Source organism: Amblyomma maculatum, chromosome 1, assembly GCF_055883805.1.
Source record: "Amblyomma maculatum isolate TAMU_Amacu chromosome 1, ASM5588380v1, whole genome shotgun sequence".
NCBI classification, from domain to species: Eukaryota; Metazoa; Arthropoda; class Arachnida; order Ixodida; family Ixodidae; genus Amblyomma; species Amblyomma maculatum.
This window is the reverse complement of record NC_139344.1, coordinates 333,317,241-333,336,314: the sequence shown is the minus strand read 5'-3', so window position 1 is coordinate 333,336,314 and position 19,074 is coordinate 333,317,241. Positions and strand designations below refer to the sequence as shown.

The window sequence follows — 19,074 nt, the reverse complement described above, 5'->3', positions numbered from 1 at the left end:
ATAGAAATTGAAAGTACATCAATATAGGAGTAATTATTTGAATGTTTTACAATATCTGTTTGTTACTGCAAACATTTACTGTACTACATGTAAATCGCCTTAAACGGCAGGTAGCGCCAACGTCGCTTCTTCGAATTTGGTTCTGCTAGTTTTTGCTTCGTTTCGTTCTGTGCCGGTGAGAATTGAGCGTTGTAATGGTGCAGCTGTGCTATGATAAAGTTCCACGTGGATCGCCGTGCTGATTTGACGAATGTGTGAACCTTCATTGACGTGCGCGCACGCTTGCTGGACGCCCGTACTGACGCCACCACCGGTGTTCTGAGCCGGTCGTACACGTAGGCAGTGTAGGCGGGTAGCGCGCAAGACGTCGTCACACCCTGGCATTTTATGAACCTGCCAAACACAAATATTTGACATAGCGCTCTTCCAGCGACTCGAATAGCGTGCTCTTCTTGTTGAATGCTTGAGTACTGTGGCCGTTTTCTCTCGTTGTGGTCTTCGAGATGCAACTGCGGCCTATTCAAGTTCATTGCTGCGAAGTTTGACATAAACGCCGCCGTAGATTACGAAACTTTATTTGAAACGTAGATTTTTCTATCGTTGGTAGGTAGCTACAGTCAGTCATGACCGGTCTCAAGAAGGATGAGGTGTTACTTCTGGGGTCAAGTGCTGCTGTCGCTGAACAAATCAAGACTGGTATGTTCAACACTGCTGAATGTTTCATGTATTATCTTCTCCACGTGTCTTCTTTGCATACTTTTGTTTCTTAATGAGCTAGTTATGTTGCTATATATGGCACTGCTACAGTTGTCTGTCTCTTTAGTGTAGGTCAGTGCCAAATTTTCAGAAACTGCTAAATTGTGAAGGTTGCTTATTTGCAGCTGTGCTGTGTTCAAAAATAAATAAAATAAACCTGCCAGCAGCTTCTTTTCCTATTAGCCGAGATAACTCCGTCAGTTAACTGTGTTAGGTACGACCGTGGTCTCGATAGAAAATGACATACACCTGTTTTCTTTTTGCCACATGTGCAGGAACACAGCGGACATTAAAGTATGCATCCCTGGTGACTTTGACAGTTCAAAATGCGGCCCTTAATTTAACCATGCGGATGGCACGCACACAGAAGGATCTTTTCATAGCGAGCACAGCCGTTATAATGGCTGAGGTGATAAAGCTGGTGACATGCCTCATCATGGTGCGCCTTGACGAAGGCAGCTTTCAGAAGTGGCGCTCCTCTCTTCACCGCATTGTGGTGTTGCAACCCTTGGACACGCTGAAGGCAAGTAAACACTGCATTAATGGAGGTTTATTGCTCGACTTATATTGAAGTTTCGGCTCTAGCTAACAGGTCAGGAGGTGTGGTGTTTGGGAAGAAATGCCTTAGAGAATTGTCTAAAGAGGCAGTACACTGTACTGCAGCTAATGTAGACCACATTCATGGGAGTACAGTTTGGTACAGTACAGTAAGCAACTTACGGGCTTAATCAGCCACATTACACAGACTGCACTGACTACAACATGTGGTCTCCACTATGCCAGGTAGCACGCGAGGGGTGCAGCAATGGAAAAGAAACTGGAAGCAGGGGATAGAAGGGCCAGTAAAAGAAGGTAGCCTCTTGTTGCTTCATGACTGTGTAAAGAAAATTGATATTGATGAGAGAATAGATGCACCTTTGATTTGTGTTAGTTTGTCCAGTCTTGCAGAAGAAACTTGTGAACTGGTGTGAACAGAGCAGTGTAAAGAAAGTTGAGGAAAAAGCTGCAAAGCAAATTCATCCAAGTTATCAAATCCATAAGTTATCAAACTTAGATCATCTCTTTGAATTTGCCTTTGCCTTGTGAATAAATTTTAATTGAATTTCTGCCCCCTTATTATTTTGGTTTGAGGAGCAGAACTGTGGTTATGTCGGAATTAGGTTTTAGAGTATAGAAGTTGTGCAAAAACTGCAATATAAGGCCATTTGTTTAACCTACACCAGTGTAGGAAATCTCCTATACCTACAAGGAATTTTGCTGCACTGGTGTAGCTGGTTTAGGTTAAACAAATGGCCCTATAGTTGCTGCTTTATCATTGTAACTAAATAAAACTAGTATGCTAGCCAGCCCCAGAAAGCCAGAATAGCACCAAATGGACAAACAGCTGTTGTAATCTTTACATACCTCACATGGTCTCGGACAAAACGGTGGTTTCAGAGGCTGTGTTCATTGGTAAAACTGAAACCAAAACAATGCGGCAAGAGAAATTGAATTATAAATTACTTGCCTAGCACTGGCAAATTTCACATAGTAATGCACAATGCCTTGTGCATTATGAAAAGGGAAAGAAATGCAATGAAAGATTTCGTTTCTTTACACCTTTAAAGATATTAAGGCAAAAAAGGTGTCCCTCAAGTGTTATTATAATATATATTAGCTTCAGGTAACATAAATTGCCTTAACCCACGAAAATAAAAATTAATTTGTTAACTTTTTGTTACCCATCCGTACCATAGCCGACATATAACATCTATTAACTTCAACTATTCCACAGGTGTTCAGTATGGCTTCATTTTTAACATGTCAAACCAATTTACTCGTACGGAAGTAAATATGAGAAGACTGTAATAAATTAACACCTTCACATTCTGTTGTCTGTTATAAGGCAACTTTGAATATTTCAGGTGTTGAAATTGTTGTAGGGCTGCGATGCAACGAGGCACAAGTGCAGAGCCCTGTATAGCCAGCAGCAAAAGTTTTCAGGACACATTTTTTCGAGCAAATTTGTTTATTCACGGCATCATGGCGAAGTTATCTGGTGTTAATGACAGAGAATGGCGCATTCTAATCCCCTCAGACCTGTTGGCATTTTAGATGACCGGTTTCTGTAGCAACACAAAAATTAATTTTTAATTTTGCTTGCACAATTTTTATAAACTGTTGCTGCCAACTGGCCATAAATATTGTTTTCCTATGCCTCCGCAACTGATATGATTGGCTAAATAGAGAATTTTGCACTTAAGGTGATGCAATAGCTGATGAGCTTTAAATTTATGCAAAGAAATGTGGGCCTCTAGTGTGAGTGCATTTTATTGCCTTTCAGTAACTGTAGAATGTTGGCAAGGGAAGGATTTCTGTCAACCTTTTTATGCGCACAGCATTTTTCATGCTAAATATCACTAGTGTCTCCAAAGCCACTAACATTCTGCATCGAGTTATTGCCCTTTACAGAGGAAAAAAGGTCTTCAATCTGCAACTGCCTTTCATGCCATGATCATTTAGTTCTAGTTTGTCGGGCCAAAATAGTGCCAGTACATGGTGTTAGGTTATGTGTTGCTATAGAAACCATGTGTTTCTACAAAGCGGCCACACACCTTGTACTGCTCATTGTTATTAACAGCTCAGAAATGCTGGCTCTGAAATGCATTACGGGATCATTATGCGTGTGGAAAATATTTGTTGTAGAAACCTGTAAGCTTAGTTTCTGTAGTATTTCATAGGCCTCCATGTGGACATATACATCTTCAAGCCTACACATTTGTTTTATGGGCAAAAAGCTTGCCAGAAAGGAAGTAGCATTCACTCAGAACATTGTCATGCACATTTAGGTAATCGTGACAGCGTTTGTAATAACCAATGAAAACTTTCATCAACTTCACTACCACGAGTTAGCCTAATATTGCTACATGTTGGACTTAGGGTCCTTACTTGCCGCAGACTCGTGTCAGACAGTGTACGTTAGTGCCTTTATATGCTTCCCCAAATCATGTTTTCTTCTCTCATCCAATGCAGGTGGCTGTGCCTTCTTTGGTGTACAACATCCAGAACAATTTGCTCTATGTTGGAGCCACACACTTAGATGCAGCCACGTGTCAGGTAAGGAGCTTGTAGATGTTGATGGCATTTCGTCACTATTGCCCTCTGATTGAAACTGCCATATTTTCTGGTGCCTAAGTCAGTTTTTAACATGATAGCATTGAAAGTGTGCATTTGCCAAAAGCCCGAGAGGTTTTTGGTGAACAAAATTTTGTTTGGGCAACACAGTGATGACATCACAGGTCATGAGGTCATTTAACCACCGTTGTGAAGTGGCCCCTAAGAAAGAAAAACACTGTTGCAGAAAAGGAAAAGTGTTCGAGTGGGAATTCGACCGCGTACCCTTTCACCTACAAGCCAGGCACGCTACCTCGACACCAGTGCTTTAGAGGCCTTGTGCAACTGCCTCATACCTTAGAGTGGACAGCAATCGTGCATTACTTTACCGCAACACTTTATTGAAATTAAAGCTACTAATTAACTCTACCAATAAGCACTTTCAGATAGGGCAACTACTTTGTCTCACTAATTAATACTTCTAATAATTACCATTCCACAGCAAGAATGCATAATGTTCGTGCGGCAGTGCTGTTGCTAAATTTTGGCTCAAGTTTTCATCTTTGTGTCTTATATAATGTTGCAGCCTGTACACGGTGTAAACTAATGCACCACTGCCGGCCATATTCCTCCACCCCCAGCAACTACGTTTCAAAAGAAAACTGATCTGTAAAACAAGTAGAAAGTCAAGTTTTTTTTTTTTTTTTTGAAGTGTTATCTTCTTGGTAGAACCACAATAGAACTAGACAGGATGGCGGCATTAGGTGCACACCACCTCATCATTCAGTCCAGTTGCAATCTTCAAAGCTTCAGTTTCAGCTTCACACCCGTTTATTTTCGCTTGCACTGAACACTGTTCCGCTAAACTTGACGCCGGCCTGTACGTTGAAGGAGTCACTATGCAAAATTCGGGTTGCGTGTTATTGGATATATGCGCTTGAGCTCGGGGACCGGACACTAAGAAGACAGTTCAACAGGAGCAAAAAAAAAAAAAAAAAAAACATTGTCTGGGCCTGGTGCAAAGCTGCAAAAGTGCACGAGTTGGTGAAGTGAACACGGATGGCAGGCCGCCAAAAAGTATGCTGGCCAGAGCTCGAGAACTGCCTGTGCATGGCAACTACCACAGGCGTGTATTTTGCATCACACTCATTGATGAATTGATCCGCAGCGCATTTTTACAGCATTTACTGAATGGAGAGGTGAATCTTATGCACCAGTGTGACTTAGATGTCATTTGTTTTGTTCGAATTATAGATGAGAAAATGTGGTACTTGACAATGGTTTTAAATAATAAATGCAAGATGTCAAATAGGGACAAACTTTACAGTAGCATCAAAGAAGCTCTCCTCAGTACAATGACTTAAGGAAGCAATGTAGCTAAAGAATAGTGAAGGCAAAGCTCCCACCCATTTTCTTTGATCAGGCGAAAGCGAAAACAATGCCTAGTTTCCAAGGGCAGGATGAACTTAAAATGGCCAAGATTGTTTGACAGCAGCTTGACATTGCAAGGTGTGTCACGGCCCAATAAGAAACACTGCATACTGAAGTGATAACTGTCAGTGAGTGGACCTGTCTGATTCCCCTTGGTACTTGTGGGCTGTCGGTTATGATATCTTATATTCAACTTGCTATTAACAGCACACTGTCTGTGCTTTCGATTACCCTTTGCAGATATCGAAAATGTTATTGCCAAGTTTCTTAATTGAATATCTGGGTCAGAGAGCAGCACTTGTTTTGCTGTCCTTTATCTCTATAAATTAATTTTTTTTAAGACTAAACCTACAGTGATACTTAGGCAGCTTTCACTGAGAATAGGTGCTAGCTGTTTACAGGCATTCATTACTTGGTTTGGTTAGGACAACAGTGCTGTGTTTAACAGGGTGTTGTGCTTATGCTATATCAGTGATGTGACACAAGTTGGTTCATACACCCTGCTTCTCCTAGACAGCAGGTGCCAAAAAAAAAAAAGAAAGAAAAAGAAAAACACTCATCAGCATTATTTGCTTTTTCCTGGCTTTGCATTAGATTTGTGGACAAAGGGTAATTTTGCTTACCAAGCAGCAGCAGTAGCAGGAATATGGTAAATTTTGTGTATGTTGCTAGTCTACAGGAGTCAAGTTTGTTCAGTTATCAATGACAAGATATCAGTTTTCTCTTGGTTAGGGTGTAGTGACTACACAACTTTTCATAAAAGTATATAGTTAACAGGTTTATCCACGGCCCACTACCATGTTTGTGGACTTTATAGATGCATTTAATGAGACTGCTTGTAGATGCCATACCATTGTGAGGGTTTAGTTTGACACCTAACCAACATGCTGAGAATGCGGCAACATTCTCATGTTTGGTGCATGCTTAGCATTAGACAGTATCGCTTGCTCATACTTTTGTTATACATACTAAAGCACTGGAGGCAGTTTTATTGAATGGCTCCTTTAAGAAAAAAGCTATACCTCAATTTGAGAACTGCTCGCCTCATCCCAGCTCTCTTCGCTCCTCTTTGCCTCAGGATGGGGACCAACTCACACTTTAATAATAGGTTCTCATCTTGGTGCACACAATGGTCTCTTTGCAGGTGACCTACCAGCTGAAGATCCTCACCACTGCCTTGTTCTCCCTGGCCCTCCTCAACAAGAAGATTGCGCCTGTGCAGTGGGTGGCACTACTCGTGCTCTTTGTGGGCGTGGCACTGGTTCAGCTAGCGCAGCTTGGTGCACCCAGCGTGTCAGGACATGTGCAGCGACCCCTTGTTGGCTTCCTGGCCATCCTGGCAGCCTGCTGCCTGTCTGGCTTTGCGGGTGTCTACTTTGAGAAGATCCTCAAGGGCAGTGATGTGTCCGTCTGGATGCGGAATGTCCAGCTGAGCACCTTTGCTGTTCCTTTTGGTCTACTCACGACGCTCATCAACGACTATTCAGAAGTTCGCGAGAAGGGCTTCTTCTACGGTTATGGCATGCTCATCTGGATTGTCATTCTGCTGCAGGCCCTGGGTGGGCTTCTTGTTGCTGTTGTTGTCAAGTATGCAGACAACATCCTCAAAGGTTTTGCCACCTCGCTGGCCATTGTCCTCTCATGCGTGGTGTCAGTATATGCCTTTGAGTTCCGCCTCAGCTGGCAGTTTGTGGCCGGGGCAGCTCTCGTCATGGGCTCCATCTTTCTCTACAGCCGGCCAAGCACAGGCGCATCGCAGTTGCACAGTGTGTCACGCAAAGTGTGAGTACCCGCAGCATATGCTGTTATGGACTGAGTGTGCTCAACACCAGACGTGCATATAAACGTGTCTCTGGTGCTGGCACTCGCTATCAGTGGGCATTGGAATGCAGGCCCATCTGTGGAATGTAGCTGTAGTTGGATACAACTCGAGAGAAAAGTGGAGGATGCCCCTCAAAAGAAGGTCTTTTGCTAATGATATTGATATTGCATAAGTGGTTTAAAAAGAAAATGAGGTAAGCACGGTATCTTGCACATTTCCTGCCTCGTGAATTCGACTTATCACTTTGATATTGCCCCAAAACTGCGATTTGTGCAGAAATAAGCAGCGTTCAGCGTGCATAGTTACCACCCGTGGTTGGTCGAAGGAATCATGTCATGATCTTTGCCATCTTGGCTGTTGCAGCTGCTAGGTGCTTGCTAGGAAAATCATTTTCTTTCTCGACAAAAATTTGTGATTGGGAAGTCTATTTCCCCCAAAACATCTTTGCGCTTTTCTGTACATGTTCGAGCCTACAGTATCCACACAGAAGCGACGAACTCTAGAAAATAGCAGCTTGGATAGACTGTTGCTGCGCATATGAACTGACGCACAAAGCTGCCTCTGCATATCGAGCAGAAGCACATAATCACTGGCAGCAGCGGGCCATGCCTTCGATGCAGTGCGTCGCAGCTCGTGCTCTCAAAAGGATACTTTTCTGAAGACTGAGTGGATGTTCTTGACTGTATAATACCAACGCTACGCATTTCAGCCCCTACATCTAGCTTATTTCCATTGATGAACGCTGCTCTTGATGGTGGTAACACACCTCTGTGCCACAGCACCAAGGGGAAAGAGGCTGGGCAGATTTTACGGTGACTTCTATTGACCATGTAGATGATAGCTGCCGGTGGTAGTCCACATCACGAAAGCTGCAATCCACTGTGCTGCAAGCTCCTTGTCTTTGGTAAAGTGGAGGAACACAGCGTCACGGCTCCTTTTGCTTGTTCAGCTGTACGCCGCGCCGGAAAAGGTCATGATGAGAACAATGCTTTGGTAAATTCCTTTGACCACTTGTTAAAAGCACATTTAACTGAGATGCTTGAATGCACAGAAAAGAAAGTGTGAATAGAGATTTTGCAATGGCGTTCGCCGTAGCAAAAACACAGTGAGAAAGCGGGCTGCGCTCATCACAAGGCAACGACGTTGCTTCTTGTTTTCCCTGTTTGGCACTTCCCACATCCTCTGCATTGCAGTGGTGGAGCGTCAAGGGAATTTAATATGTATAGGCTGTAATTCCTATGCGGAAAATCATGAAAAAACATTGCAGACGTAACATGTGTTACGGTTCAGTGCTAACTGCCTAATATTTTCAAGTTTGTGACCTCTTCCGCTTCCTTCAGAGTCAGCCCTCATCTGATGCACCCTTTGTTGTCAGGCTCGTAGGTTCAAGGGCTGTTGGCTGCTGGGTTGCTTTTTTGAAGCACAAAAGCTACTTTTTTTTCTGGAGTTGTATTTAACTATAGTACCATATCTGCTTATATGTAAAACATGCTGGGAAAGTGAGATGCCGGGCAACTTGTAGCATACGCACCATAGCTTGTTATATTCAGACTCTGCAATTAGAAGAGCACACCTGCTTTTGTTTGGCAACCACTTGTTGATGCTGAAGTGAGTGAATGTACGTAAACGTAAGCAGTGTTAAGTTATTGTCTCTATGCTAAAAGTGAAAGAGGACAAAAATAACCACCTTTTAGAGCCTACCATTTTTTGGCACTGTACCTTTTTATGAAAGCAGATGTCAAATTTGGCAGTCAAAAATATGTTTCCAGTTGCACCATTATTCTTAAGGTGTTTGGATCATAATTTTCTCATTTTGTTTATTCTAGAAAAATTAGATAGGCTTCTGCAAAAATGGCTGAAGCCTAGGCTCCCCTTTACGCACAATTTTTTCCCCCTCAAGTTTTCAAGTATGCGAGCACTGCCCTTTATCTGCTGTTTTCGCTCATTGCCTATTAATGATTGTTAACCTTTTTTATTCTGTTTGTACAGTTTACAATGGCTTACTTCTGAAAGAGCTTTAATGTTTGTTGTTTGACAACAGAGCCTAAAACAAAATCACTAACCTGTCCTGTTAGCCACTGCCACGTATATGAATGTGCATTTGAAATGTCAGCTGCGACATTGAATGGATGTCTAGAGTTCATGCAAAGCTAGATAGATGGGTGCAAAAATACCAAAAATGCAAGCAATGAATAGATAAAAGAGCATGAAGCAGTCAAATAGAATGTTTTATTCTGTTCTTTTTTATCAGGACATTAACCTGAAAAGTTCTTAACTGTGTGTTAGTGTCCAGAATGACCTGATTTGAATGCAGTATAAAATTCAGGTAATATATCCTCCCTTCAATCATAATATTTGAAATGGCTCGATATGCAAAGCAAAGTTATAAGGATTCTTGTCTCTTTTTGTGTTTACACTGCGTCAATTTTTTGCAGCTTCATAGAATGCAATTTTATAATTTGCGAGCACTAAAAACATTTGCAGGCATGTAGCCTTTCTTTCTTATATTTTAGAGCGTGAGCTGGATTTTACCTCCTTTGACCTAATTAAGTGTAGGTGACTGCCAAAACGTGCTGTGCCTTCCTTTCCCCAGAAACCAATTTAAACAAAACAAAAAATTTCACAATGAAATGGCAGTGGGACCTTGATCTAATTAAATGTAGGTGTCCACCGAAAAGTGAGATATAATGCGAACAAAAGACTGTATCAAAGGTGCCATCCAGTTTAATCTTAAATATTAAATGTAGGTGATTACTGAAAAGCGAGACATACTGCACCTTCCGTTCCCCAAAAACCAACTTGAACAAAAAATATGTTAAAAAAATTGCACAATGAAAATGTGCTGTTAAAGGTCCCCCGGACAGTTTATACTTCGGGACCTCCTTCTGTAATACTGATAATCCATGCACATGTACCTCACAGTGAAAATAGAGATGAAAGATGAAAGTGTTTACTCTTAAGGTGAAATTTGAACTTCGCCCTAATTCAAACCGTCTACAACCTTTACTAAACCACGCAAAACCATGCTTAACAGAGCTTTCACTCGTGTAACTAGGTTCAAGCAATGCTTTAACCTCCACTATTTTTCACTTTACATCAGCCATGTATATTCGTTCAAGGAGCAGTAATACCTGTAATTTAATTTCCTTTATTTGAACATCCGACCTTGCGCATTGACAGCCCATAATATCAACGATGAATGCGACAACTACCGTAAAAACCCGCATATAAAACGAGTTGTAATTTTGGAATATCAAGAACTGAAAAAACGTTTTCATCCGCATATAATGCGAGCGAGGAAAGATTTGTAAAAGTGTTTACTTGGGCTACATTTCACCGTTGCCTCGTGAATCGTACGCGCTCTGTGTTTTCGCGTCCAACACAACCCTGCACCAGGCCACCAGGCGTCGAATAGTCCACAAATCTTCACGTACCGGTGCTGGTTCACTCTGTTCTTGTGCTGGTATGGTTAATCGGAGAACTTCACGCACCGTGAGAAGAGCAGCTCACATTTGCCCCCGCAATCGCGATAACCATATGGTCCTCCGGCTGTTCTAAAAACCACTAGGCTGCTTCCAGCTCGGACGCAGGACGGCAGCGCACGAGCGGCCGGCCGTCATGCTCCGCACACGCGCCTGTTCGCGTCTAGCGCCGCGTGCAGGCGTGCGTCTAGTGCAAACTGGAAGTGTTCTCAGATTCGGGATTTTCATGAACATTGTCATACAGCATGTGTATCGTCTGCCGAGAGTTCCTTGCTAGATACATCTTTCTGTAGAAACTACTTTCATTACCTCTAAATGCATTCGGTATCTTGCATTTGTCGAAAGCGCAACCGATGCACTCCATGTGAATGCTGGTCAGGCGTCCACTATCCGGCTGTCGTGCCTGGCCAGCATGGCTGGAGAGACGCGTGAGAGACCCTTACAAAAGGCTGAGTCATCCTTCTCTACATCGTGCAAGGTGCAATCAACCTCCTTCAGGTTGCGTGTGCATTGTGGATACCATGGTCGCGAGGATCGTAGGGTCAGCTTGGTAAAAACGAAACCATCGAAATAGTCAGCCGACACCACTGCTAGATAGCGCCTCCTCTTGCTGAAAACCTGATGCTGATAGCGCTGATTAATAACGAGGCTGGAAATGCAAATTTAGACGGAGATTTGTTTGGATTCGCATGTAATTCGAGGCGGAAATCTGACGTGATAAAATAGGGAAAAACCTCTTATTATAGAGGGTTTTTACGGTAATATATGCAAGTTAATTCTTCTGGCACAGCTAAAGATTGACAAGTAAATATTTTTCATATATGACTAATATAAGCCGCAAGTGATTTAGCTAAACACTAGTTCCTTTTGCCCTGGAAATATGTTAATTCACGAGTCGGTGATATACCCAGTTAACTGCATATATTTACATCTATGTTGTTCAGACTATATCAGGCAAAAGTATACGTTTTCATTTCTTAAAGCGCACAACGTGTTTTAAAACACTATCTCTAAACCTAATTACCTGTTGTATTTTCGTGCATCACAATGAGTGTAGGGTTAACGTGAGCCCTTTTAAAGCTGCTTTTTCCGCGTTCACCATGCTTCATGTATGGTGTGAGAAGAAAGTGCACCGTTCAGTTGTCAAAGGGGATAAGGCTACAGAAGCGCACAACCTATAACAGACGAGCGCGCTTGGTTTCGCAGATCTGTTCGTTACCGAAAATGAAGTGAGCGCTTTGCCTTTTTATTTGCATTCATTGTTTTACGCAGTGCATCACATACAGCCAGCCAGTTTCAATTAGTGATCGAGTAAAGGGGAGTACCAACTTTACCTACTTGTTTCCGCACATGTCCCTCATTCTCGCGCAGTCGCTCGTGCGTGTTGTGGAATCAGGGTGGTCATTGACCTGCTGTAGCTTTTGTTAATGCGAGTGTGAAATATTTCTCTTGTCGCAGTTTCTATGTGCCTCCAGCAGCGAGTTCACAGTAGTAACATGGTGTTGCTCTTCGCCTGGGGCAGTAGACAGTGTTACTATCCTTATATACGGGATCACAACTAAGTGGCGCATAAAGCATATGCAGGCCTGTGGCCACAGTATTGACCAACTTGTTTTTAATTTAAAGCCAGTCTGTAGCGCACCAAAAACAATCCTAGAGAAAAAGCGTCAACGTGCTTCGAATGCTAGCAGCCATTTCGCCCACCTGGGCACGGCCATACTAGGCGCACGCTGCTGCTGCCGCTCAAGTTCGGTCATGGTTTTGCTGTTGTTCTGTTCTTTCTTTTTCTTTTTTGCTATAGTAATTTTCCATAAGAACCAAAAACGTTGACTCGAGCTGATGTTTTTGTTCGGAAATAATGGGCAGTTTTTCATCTTTGTTTGAATGAAAATAGTCAAATTATTGTTCTTGCGACAGACTGCAAGAAAGATTAATTTTGAGCGGAGCATCCAGCAAATTAGGGATATTTTTGTCAGTGCAAATAATAAAAAAACCCTCTTTCCCCTCAAATTTTGCTTTTGCCTCCACTACGATAAAAGCAGCCAAATATTGTGAGCCAGTCATACATGTCGCAGAGGTATATGTGAGCGAACAAAGCATGGCTCTGGGGCTTGTTAGCAAAACAGGACTGAGACTCTGATCGCAGTGGTCGGCTGATCCCCACAAGCTTAGGTCCGAAGGCAGTGCAGGTGAAAACTGCTCCAATGTATGCTTTAATACTGTTTACTGACTCAACAAGAGAAGCAAAAATGTCTGTTTTAAAAGAGCATCAGTACTATGTATTACACTCTATGCATATCTCTACACACTGCTCAGCAGTAGGTTACAACTGGATGGAACAGTGCAGTGAACACATAAGCATGTCACCAGTGCAAAATATTGAGGCATTACTTGAAATATCATTTGCATGCCCATATTACTCTGCTTGCGAGCTCAGGGCTGAAACAGCACAATATTCACTGTGCCGCGCACATAACTTAATTCTAGCATTATGACCACCGACACCACTTTCAATCGTACTGCTATTTAGGAATATCCTGCAAGCTTTGTAAACTACTATGTGTACTGTCAGTAACACTGCTACACTGTTAACAATTACCTCACTCTTTTACAGGCTGCCAGATTCGAACACAAGTGTAACACCACCTTCATTGTAGTATAATGGCACGTCAAGTTTGAAATGCCGGCACTGAGTGCATGACAGTGGAAATCACGACACATGGGGCAAAGCATCCTTTTTGGTGCTGATACTATTCAGTGTTGCATTAGTTCTCACTACAAATTATGTAGGTTGGGCGCCAATGACTGGAAAAGCATGATGCTGTACACAATTGAAGTAGATGGTTTCGTTGTAAAATGCATGTGGTGTTGCTCACTATGTCAAAGAGATTCTAGCGGCACTAAATGATAAAATTTTGTATATCCTTGCTGCCAATAGGCATGCGCAGGCCTCTTTGTTTTTTGTTTTTTCTGAAAAGTTGTATGCATGTCTGAATCTTATTCCATATGAATCTTTGTTTTTGTCTTAATTTGTATGCCTTATATGTTATTTGGTGCTCGTGTCTCTTCTAGTCGTAAAATCTTCATTGCTTAAATCTGATAGTTTCTTTTGCACTCCATAAATTTTCTCGGATATGTTGGCCACTTTTATCTGCTGTGGAGATTCAGCTACGCTTTGCACCATAGTAATTGTTAGATGCAGTATTGCCGAAACTTTTTGTTTTTGCATGAACATCTTGACATTATTCACTTTGCGGTTCCTGTACTAGATATGTTAGAACTGCTCTTATGCATGTCTTCCCTAAATCTGCACATGTTTTTTTCTTGTGCATAGATGGGCGATGCTACTTTGTTTAAAGCACGCAATGCTAATATTTTGGGGTAGTACAATACTGATAGGGCAGGCTGGAAGACATCTGATATGTTTTGTCAGAACGTCTGCCATCATGCACATACCTTTCTTCTGGATATACGAGGAAAGCTCTTGATGGCATTATTCTACTAGCGCTAGTACTTGTTTAACCTATCCTTTTCTTATCCTCATTGAAAACTATTGCAGGTACTCTTTAAATGCACTTGTATATCACTCTTTTTTTTTGATGAAAGATGGATGCATTGTCATGCAAAATACTGTGCAGTATTTTGGAATTGTAGAAGTTGCCTGCAAATCAGCTTGTAGGAGAAAAAAACCACACGTGAACAAAATTGACCTTTTGGCTTAGCCTGAGTGTCTGCATCCAACTGAAAGATTTTTTTTTTACATCCTTATGTCAGTTTTGTGGTAGTTTATAAACAGCAGTGTTTTATAGCATTTGTAAAAACACAGTATGTTCTTGTCACTGTCTCGAAATATTCATTTCTCTTCATTATCTCTACTAGTGCAAATGCATACTTTTTATGTAAAGTGTCTTTCAGTAGTGCAGTTAATGTGCTAAGATGCTTATACTTTCCATTCCTCTAACAACTTGAAGCTACATGTGTAACTAGCAAAACAACCCAGCTTTTTCTGTAGCCAATATGAGCTTAAGAAGCTGTATGCAAACCTGGAAATGTCATAAATTAGGAGAACAGAGCACATATTCTAGCTTGAGTCTTTGACAGACATGCATTGCTTGAATACTTTACAATACATAAATAATTACTCATAGACATCCACCCAAGCGCAGCCATACGGCTACAAAAGAAAACTATACAATTTTCTCAGAAACTTGTAAAGAATAATTCGTCCTAATCTGGTGTTCAAACCCGGGACCTCCGCCTGTCTGGGGCAGTCGCTCTACCAACTGAGCCAACCAGGATGGCTAGAAAAAACATTCCACTACTTTTAGTTGCCATCCCAGCTACTTTTATTATTTTTTATGCTTGTTTTGGTGAGTGGTAGGTCGTGTTTGTCATTCAAAATATTGCTTTTGGTGCATGCACTATTACTGTAAATGAAGGACAAACTCCTTGAAGGAGGAAATTGGAGCCTGTTTATTGTCGTATTTTAAATATATATAAAATGTTGGTGGCCAGCCCAGAGATGATTTCATCACATGAGTGCATTCATTATGTAATTAGTGTAGTCTCCCATTCTTTCTTGATGTCAGGCCTGGGAAAGTGTGGGTGAACTGACCCAGGTATGCTGGTTTGATAGAGCATGCTTTACTTTTTTCATTTACTACTTCCAGTTTCGCGAATTTGTTTTGTAACAGTGCAGTGCAGCCCTCATTGACATAAGCATCAGCACTTCATGAAAACTGCTTAGTGTCAGTGGGCTTGTTAGCACTGTGAAACTTGTATGGTGATTCTTGTGAACAAATCAAATGCCACGTAAAAAATATTTAATTTGTTGGGTTGAGTTTATTTCTGGCTGTTGATGCATTTTTCTTCTGATTTATTTAGACATGATGCTTGGTGGTAAATATAATAGTCAGTCAGTAATTAATTATATGTCGCATAATTTTAACTTTTTGTTTATTCATAGTGATGGTTTGGTAATGTTAACTGAAAATGGGGTCTCTAATTCAAACATTGTGTGGTCCAAATGAGGTTTCAATCCATGTCATGTTAGAATTATCTAGAATCAGTGTTAGAGAAAGCAAGTGACTGACTCTCGCAGTTGAGTTTGCTTTTGTATTCTGTACATTTTGTTGTGATATCATCTACCTGAGCCAATTTTCAAGGAAGTATGTCATAAATCAGGGGGTAGACGAGCCGTACGTGAAAGTGCTGGAAGATATATATAGTGGCTGCACAGCAACCATAGTTCTACATAAAGAAAGCAACAAAATTCCCATAAAGAAAGGTGTTAGGCAAGGAGACACAATCTCCCCAGTACTATTCATAGCTTGTTTAGAGGAAGTATTCAGAGACTTGGAATGGGAGCAGTTAGGGATAAGGGTAGATGGAGAATACCTCAGTAATCTGCGATTTGCTGATGACATTGCCTTGCTAAGCAACTCGGGGGATGAACTGCAAATAATGATTGATGACCTAGACAGAAAAAGTAGAAAGGTAGGCTTGAAAATCAATATGCAGAAGACTAAGGTAATGTTCAACAGCCTCGGGAAGGAACAGCAGTTTACATTAGGTAGCGAAATACTGGAAGTAGTAGGCGAATATGTCTACTTAGGACAGGTAGTAACCGCAGATCCGGACCATGAAAAGGAAATAACAAGAAGAATAAGATTGGGATGGAGCGCATTTGGCAAGCACTCGCAGATTATGACTAGCAGCTTACCAGTATCGCTCAAGAGGAAAGTATGCAACAGTTGCATCTTGCCTGTACTCACCTATGGGGCTGAAACATGGAGGCTAACCAAGAGAGTTCTACTTAAGTTGAGGACAACCCAGAGGGCTATGGAACGAAAAATGGTAGGGGTAACATTAAGAGATAGAAAGCGTGCAGAGTGGGTCAGAGAAATAACTCAAGTTACCGACATTCTAGTGGAAATTAAGAAAAAGAAATGGACGTGGGCAGGACATGTAGTGCGAAGAGAGGATAACCGATGGTCGCTGAGGGTAACAAACTGGATTCCAAGGGAAGGAAAGCGTAGCAGGGGGCGGCAGAAAGTTAGGTGGGCGGATGAGATTAAGAAGTTCGCAGGGGTCAAGTGGATGCAGCTAGCACAGAACCGGGTTAAGTGGAGAAATATGGGAGAGGCCTTCGCCCTGCAGTGGGTATAATCAGGCTGATGATGATGATGATGTCATAACCGTCATTAGTGCAGAGTAGACATGTTTTTTTTTCTGAGAGAGTTGGAAGCTATCGTCGTGTCATTAGTACCAGTACTTTTAGGCTGTCAAAGTTCTGGGAAAGCTGTGCAGTGACAGTCTCAGCGGGCATTAGGTTGCATAATTAGTGTGTACTAGCTGCTCACATGGTTTTGCTGTGTGAATCTCAATGGGATCCTTTTTGGGAAATAGGGTGAGCTTTTTGGTTATACAAACTATAATGCCAACATCATTATTATTTAAGCCAGAGTAACTGCCAGCTATCAGCATAAAACTTATTTCGGTACTATTTGTGCATCATCTTGGTCTGATCTTGTAAAATCTTGTTCTTGTGGGAAACCAAATATTGTGACCTCCGCATGCCAAGTATACCTCAGCACGCTTGGAAATGGGCTACAAAAAAAAGTTTGGAAGGGGAAGGATTACACCTGTGGATGAGCTATGCAGGCTACACAGTAGGATGTTGCTCTGGACTGTGAATTTGAAACCGGTGATGTGTAGATTTTTTATTTAGCAGTATGGCTGTGTTAAGGTGACAGTAGATTGTGATTACTTCCCTGCTTTGATTTTAAAGCTATCGTTACTTTTTCTCTCTTCTGCCACTATTATTGTATGTGTAGCTTTATTTTATCAGTATTGCTGTATTTATCATTACTCATAAAATATCTGTTGTTTCAGTTTTGCACCTTTTATTGCTGTTAGGGATCATTTTGATTCTTAAAAATTTGATTTTTCATTTGTAATCTCCAAGGCTAAGTGGTTCAACATAGTCATTATATTATAAACTTACAATGGTGTTGAAAAACATTTGGAAACGAGATTTAACAGCTTGTCTGTAGCCATGAGGGCATTTTTGGCTTTCTTGTGGTCGCAGCAGCTTGAAACCTTTTGTTGTTTGTTGATGACCACTTGTTTTATACGGCTGCAAATTTTTAGTATATTATTAAATTTGGAGAGTATCAGTATTACAGCTTTGAAAATTGTTACTGGTTTTAGAAAGCTACCGGAATACACAGCCATTGATTGATATCCCTCCAGTGCCTGTGTCTAGGCTTCCTATATATTTTCTAGTGTATGTTCAGGTACTATCAAAAATTGAGTTTAAGCAAGCTTGTTCTGTAACAGTGTATGTTGTTGCTTGTTGAAGATAACTGCTTTCTTCTCTTCAAATCACTTTCACTGCATAAGACTAATGGAGCCAAAGTTAAGCAAGTCAGTGTAACTGTCCATTTTTTGTGTTCTGTTTAAATTGTATTAGTTTCAGATAAAGTTTAAGGTAACCAACATTGTGGTGACCTATATAAGAGTCTCCAAGAGTACTTATCTAGAAAGATGCAAACTGAAACTGTAAACTGAATGAGCATTTTGTCATTTTTTATATGTACAATGAGAGATGTCAGATGCTGGTTTGCCTACATTTTCCATGTCCTTTTTGCTAGCGATCATGCATTGACACCAACAAGCAGTATTTGTCAAATGTGTGTTTGTAAAACTTACCTGCTTGTCATTGCAGCTTTCAAAAACTACGTGTGGTACCTTTGCATCATATGGCGTATGGCTGGATGGTCCGCATTTCTGAAGTGCAGAAAATCCTCATGGAAGTATAAAGAACATGTTTTATGTGCATGGTTACCATGGTGATCTCTCTGAACTGCATCTATACCACTTGTACATATGCTAGTTTTGTATTAAAATGATGTGGCATTGCATTCTTTCTTTATTGTTTCATCCTGTGTTGCTAGCTGCATCTTCACCATGACCTAGGCTTATACATCTTAGTATATTGCTGATGTTCTGTTAATACTAATTACCAGCGCAGACTTTACTCTCAATAAAGCATGCTAAAGCTAAGCCCCACCTAATTTTTTTTCTTAAGAGGAGAATGGCGAAAGCCTACCATTTCTCTCGATCCTATCATTTGCCTCTTATCGTTTGCCTCTATCGGCTCTCGTTGCAGTGATACATATAATTATAATTGGTTTACAGGAAAGAAAAGGCGCATTATCTGTCCCACTTTCTCCGGCAAGTGTGAGTTTGGACGGTACACCATCGCTCTTGTCGCGTGGAGTTCCTTGCCACACGTTCAAGTGTGGCATTGCAAATGGCAGGAACCTTGCATTCTATGACAGTTCTCGCGCACAACTCTCGCGTACGAGATTTCGTTCCATGAGCCTAGAAAAGATTTCGCCTTAAAAAAGGCAACTGGATTCAGATTTAAGCCCTGGGGGTATACTGGGGGCTACAGCGGACAGCAGGTAAGAGGCAGACATTCAA

At 41.4% G+C, this 19,074-nt stretch overlaps 1 protein-coding gene across 3 annotated transcripts; it reads left to right on the top strand.

The window, feature by feature from the left end:
* The first annotated feature begins 110 nt into the window (after positions 1-110).
* LOC146207460 (UDP-galactose translocator-like) lies at positions 111-18,651 on the top strand. 3 transcript variants are annotated; one of them, XM_084587543.1, is made up of 5 exons: positions 111-696; positions 1,032-1,279; positions 3,769-3,852; positions 6,425-7,062; positions 18,314-18,651. In XM_084587543.1, the coding sequence occupies exons 1-5, from the start codon at positions 624-626 to the stop codon at positions 18,405-18,407; spliced, it is 1,137 nt and encodes a 378-aa protein (XP_084443669.1). In that variant the 5' UTR covers positions 111-623; the 3' UTR covers positions 18,408-18,651. The 3 variants fall into 3 exon arrangements, with proteins under 3 accessions (XP_084443669.1, XP_084443674.1, XP_084443673.1); XM_084587547.1 differs by having other exon boundaries at positions 112-696; positions 13,199-18,651; XM_084587548.1 differs by lacking the exon at positions 18,314-18,651 and having other exon boundaries at positions 6,425-7,066.
* Positions 18,652-19,074: the final 423 nt, after the last annotated feature.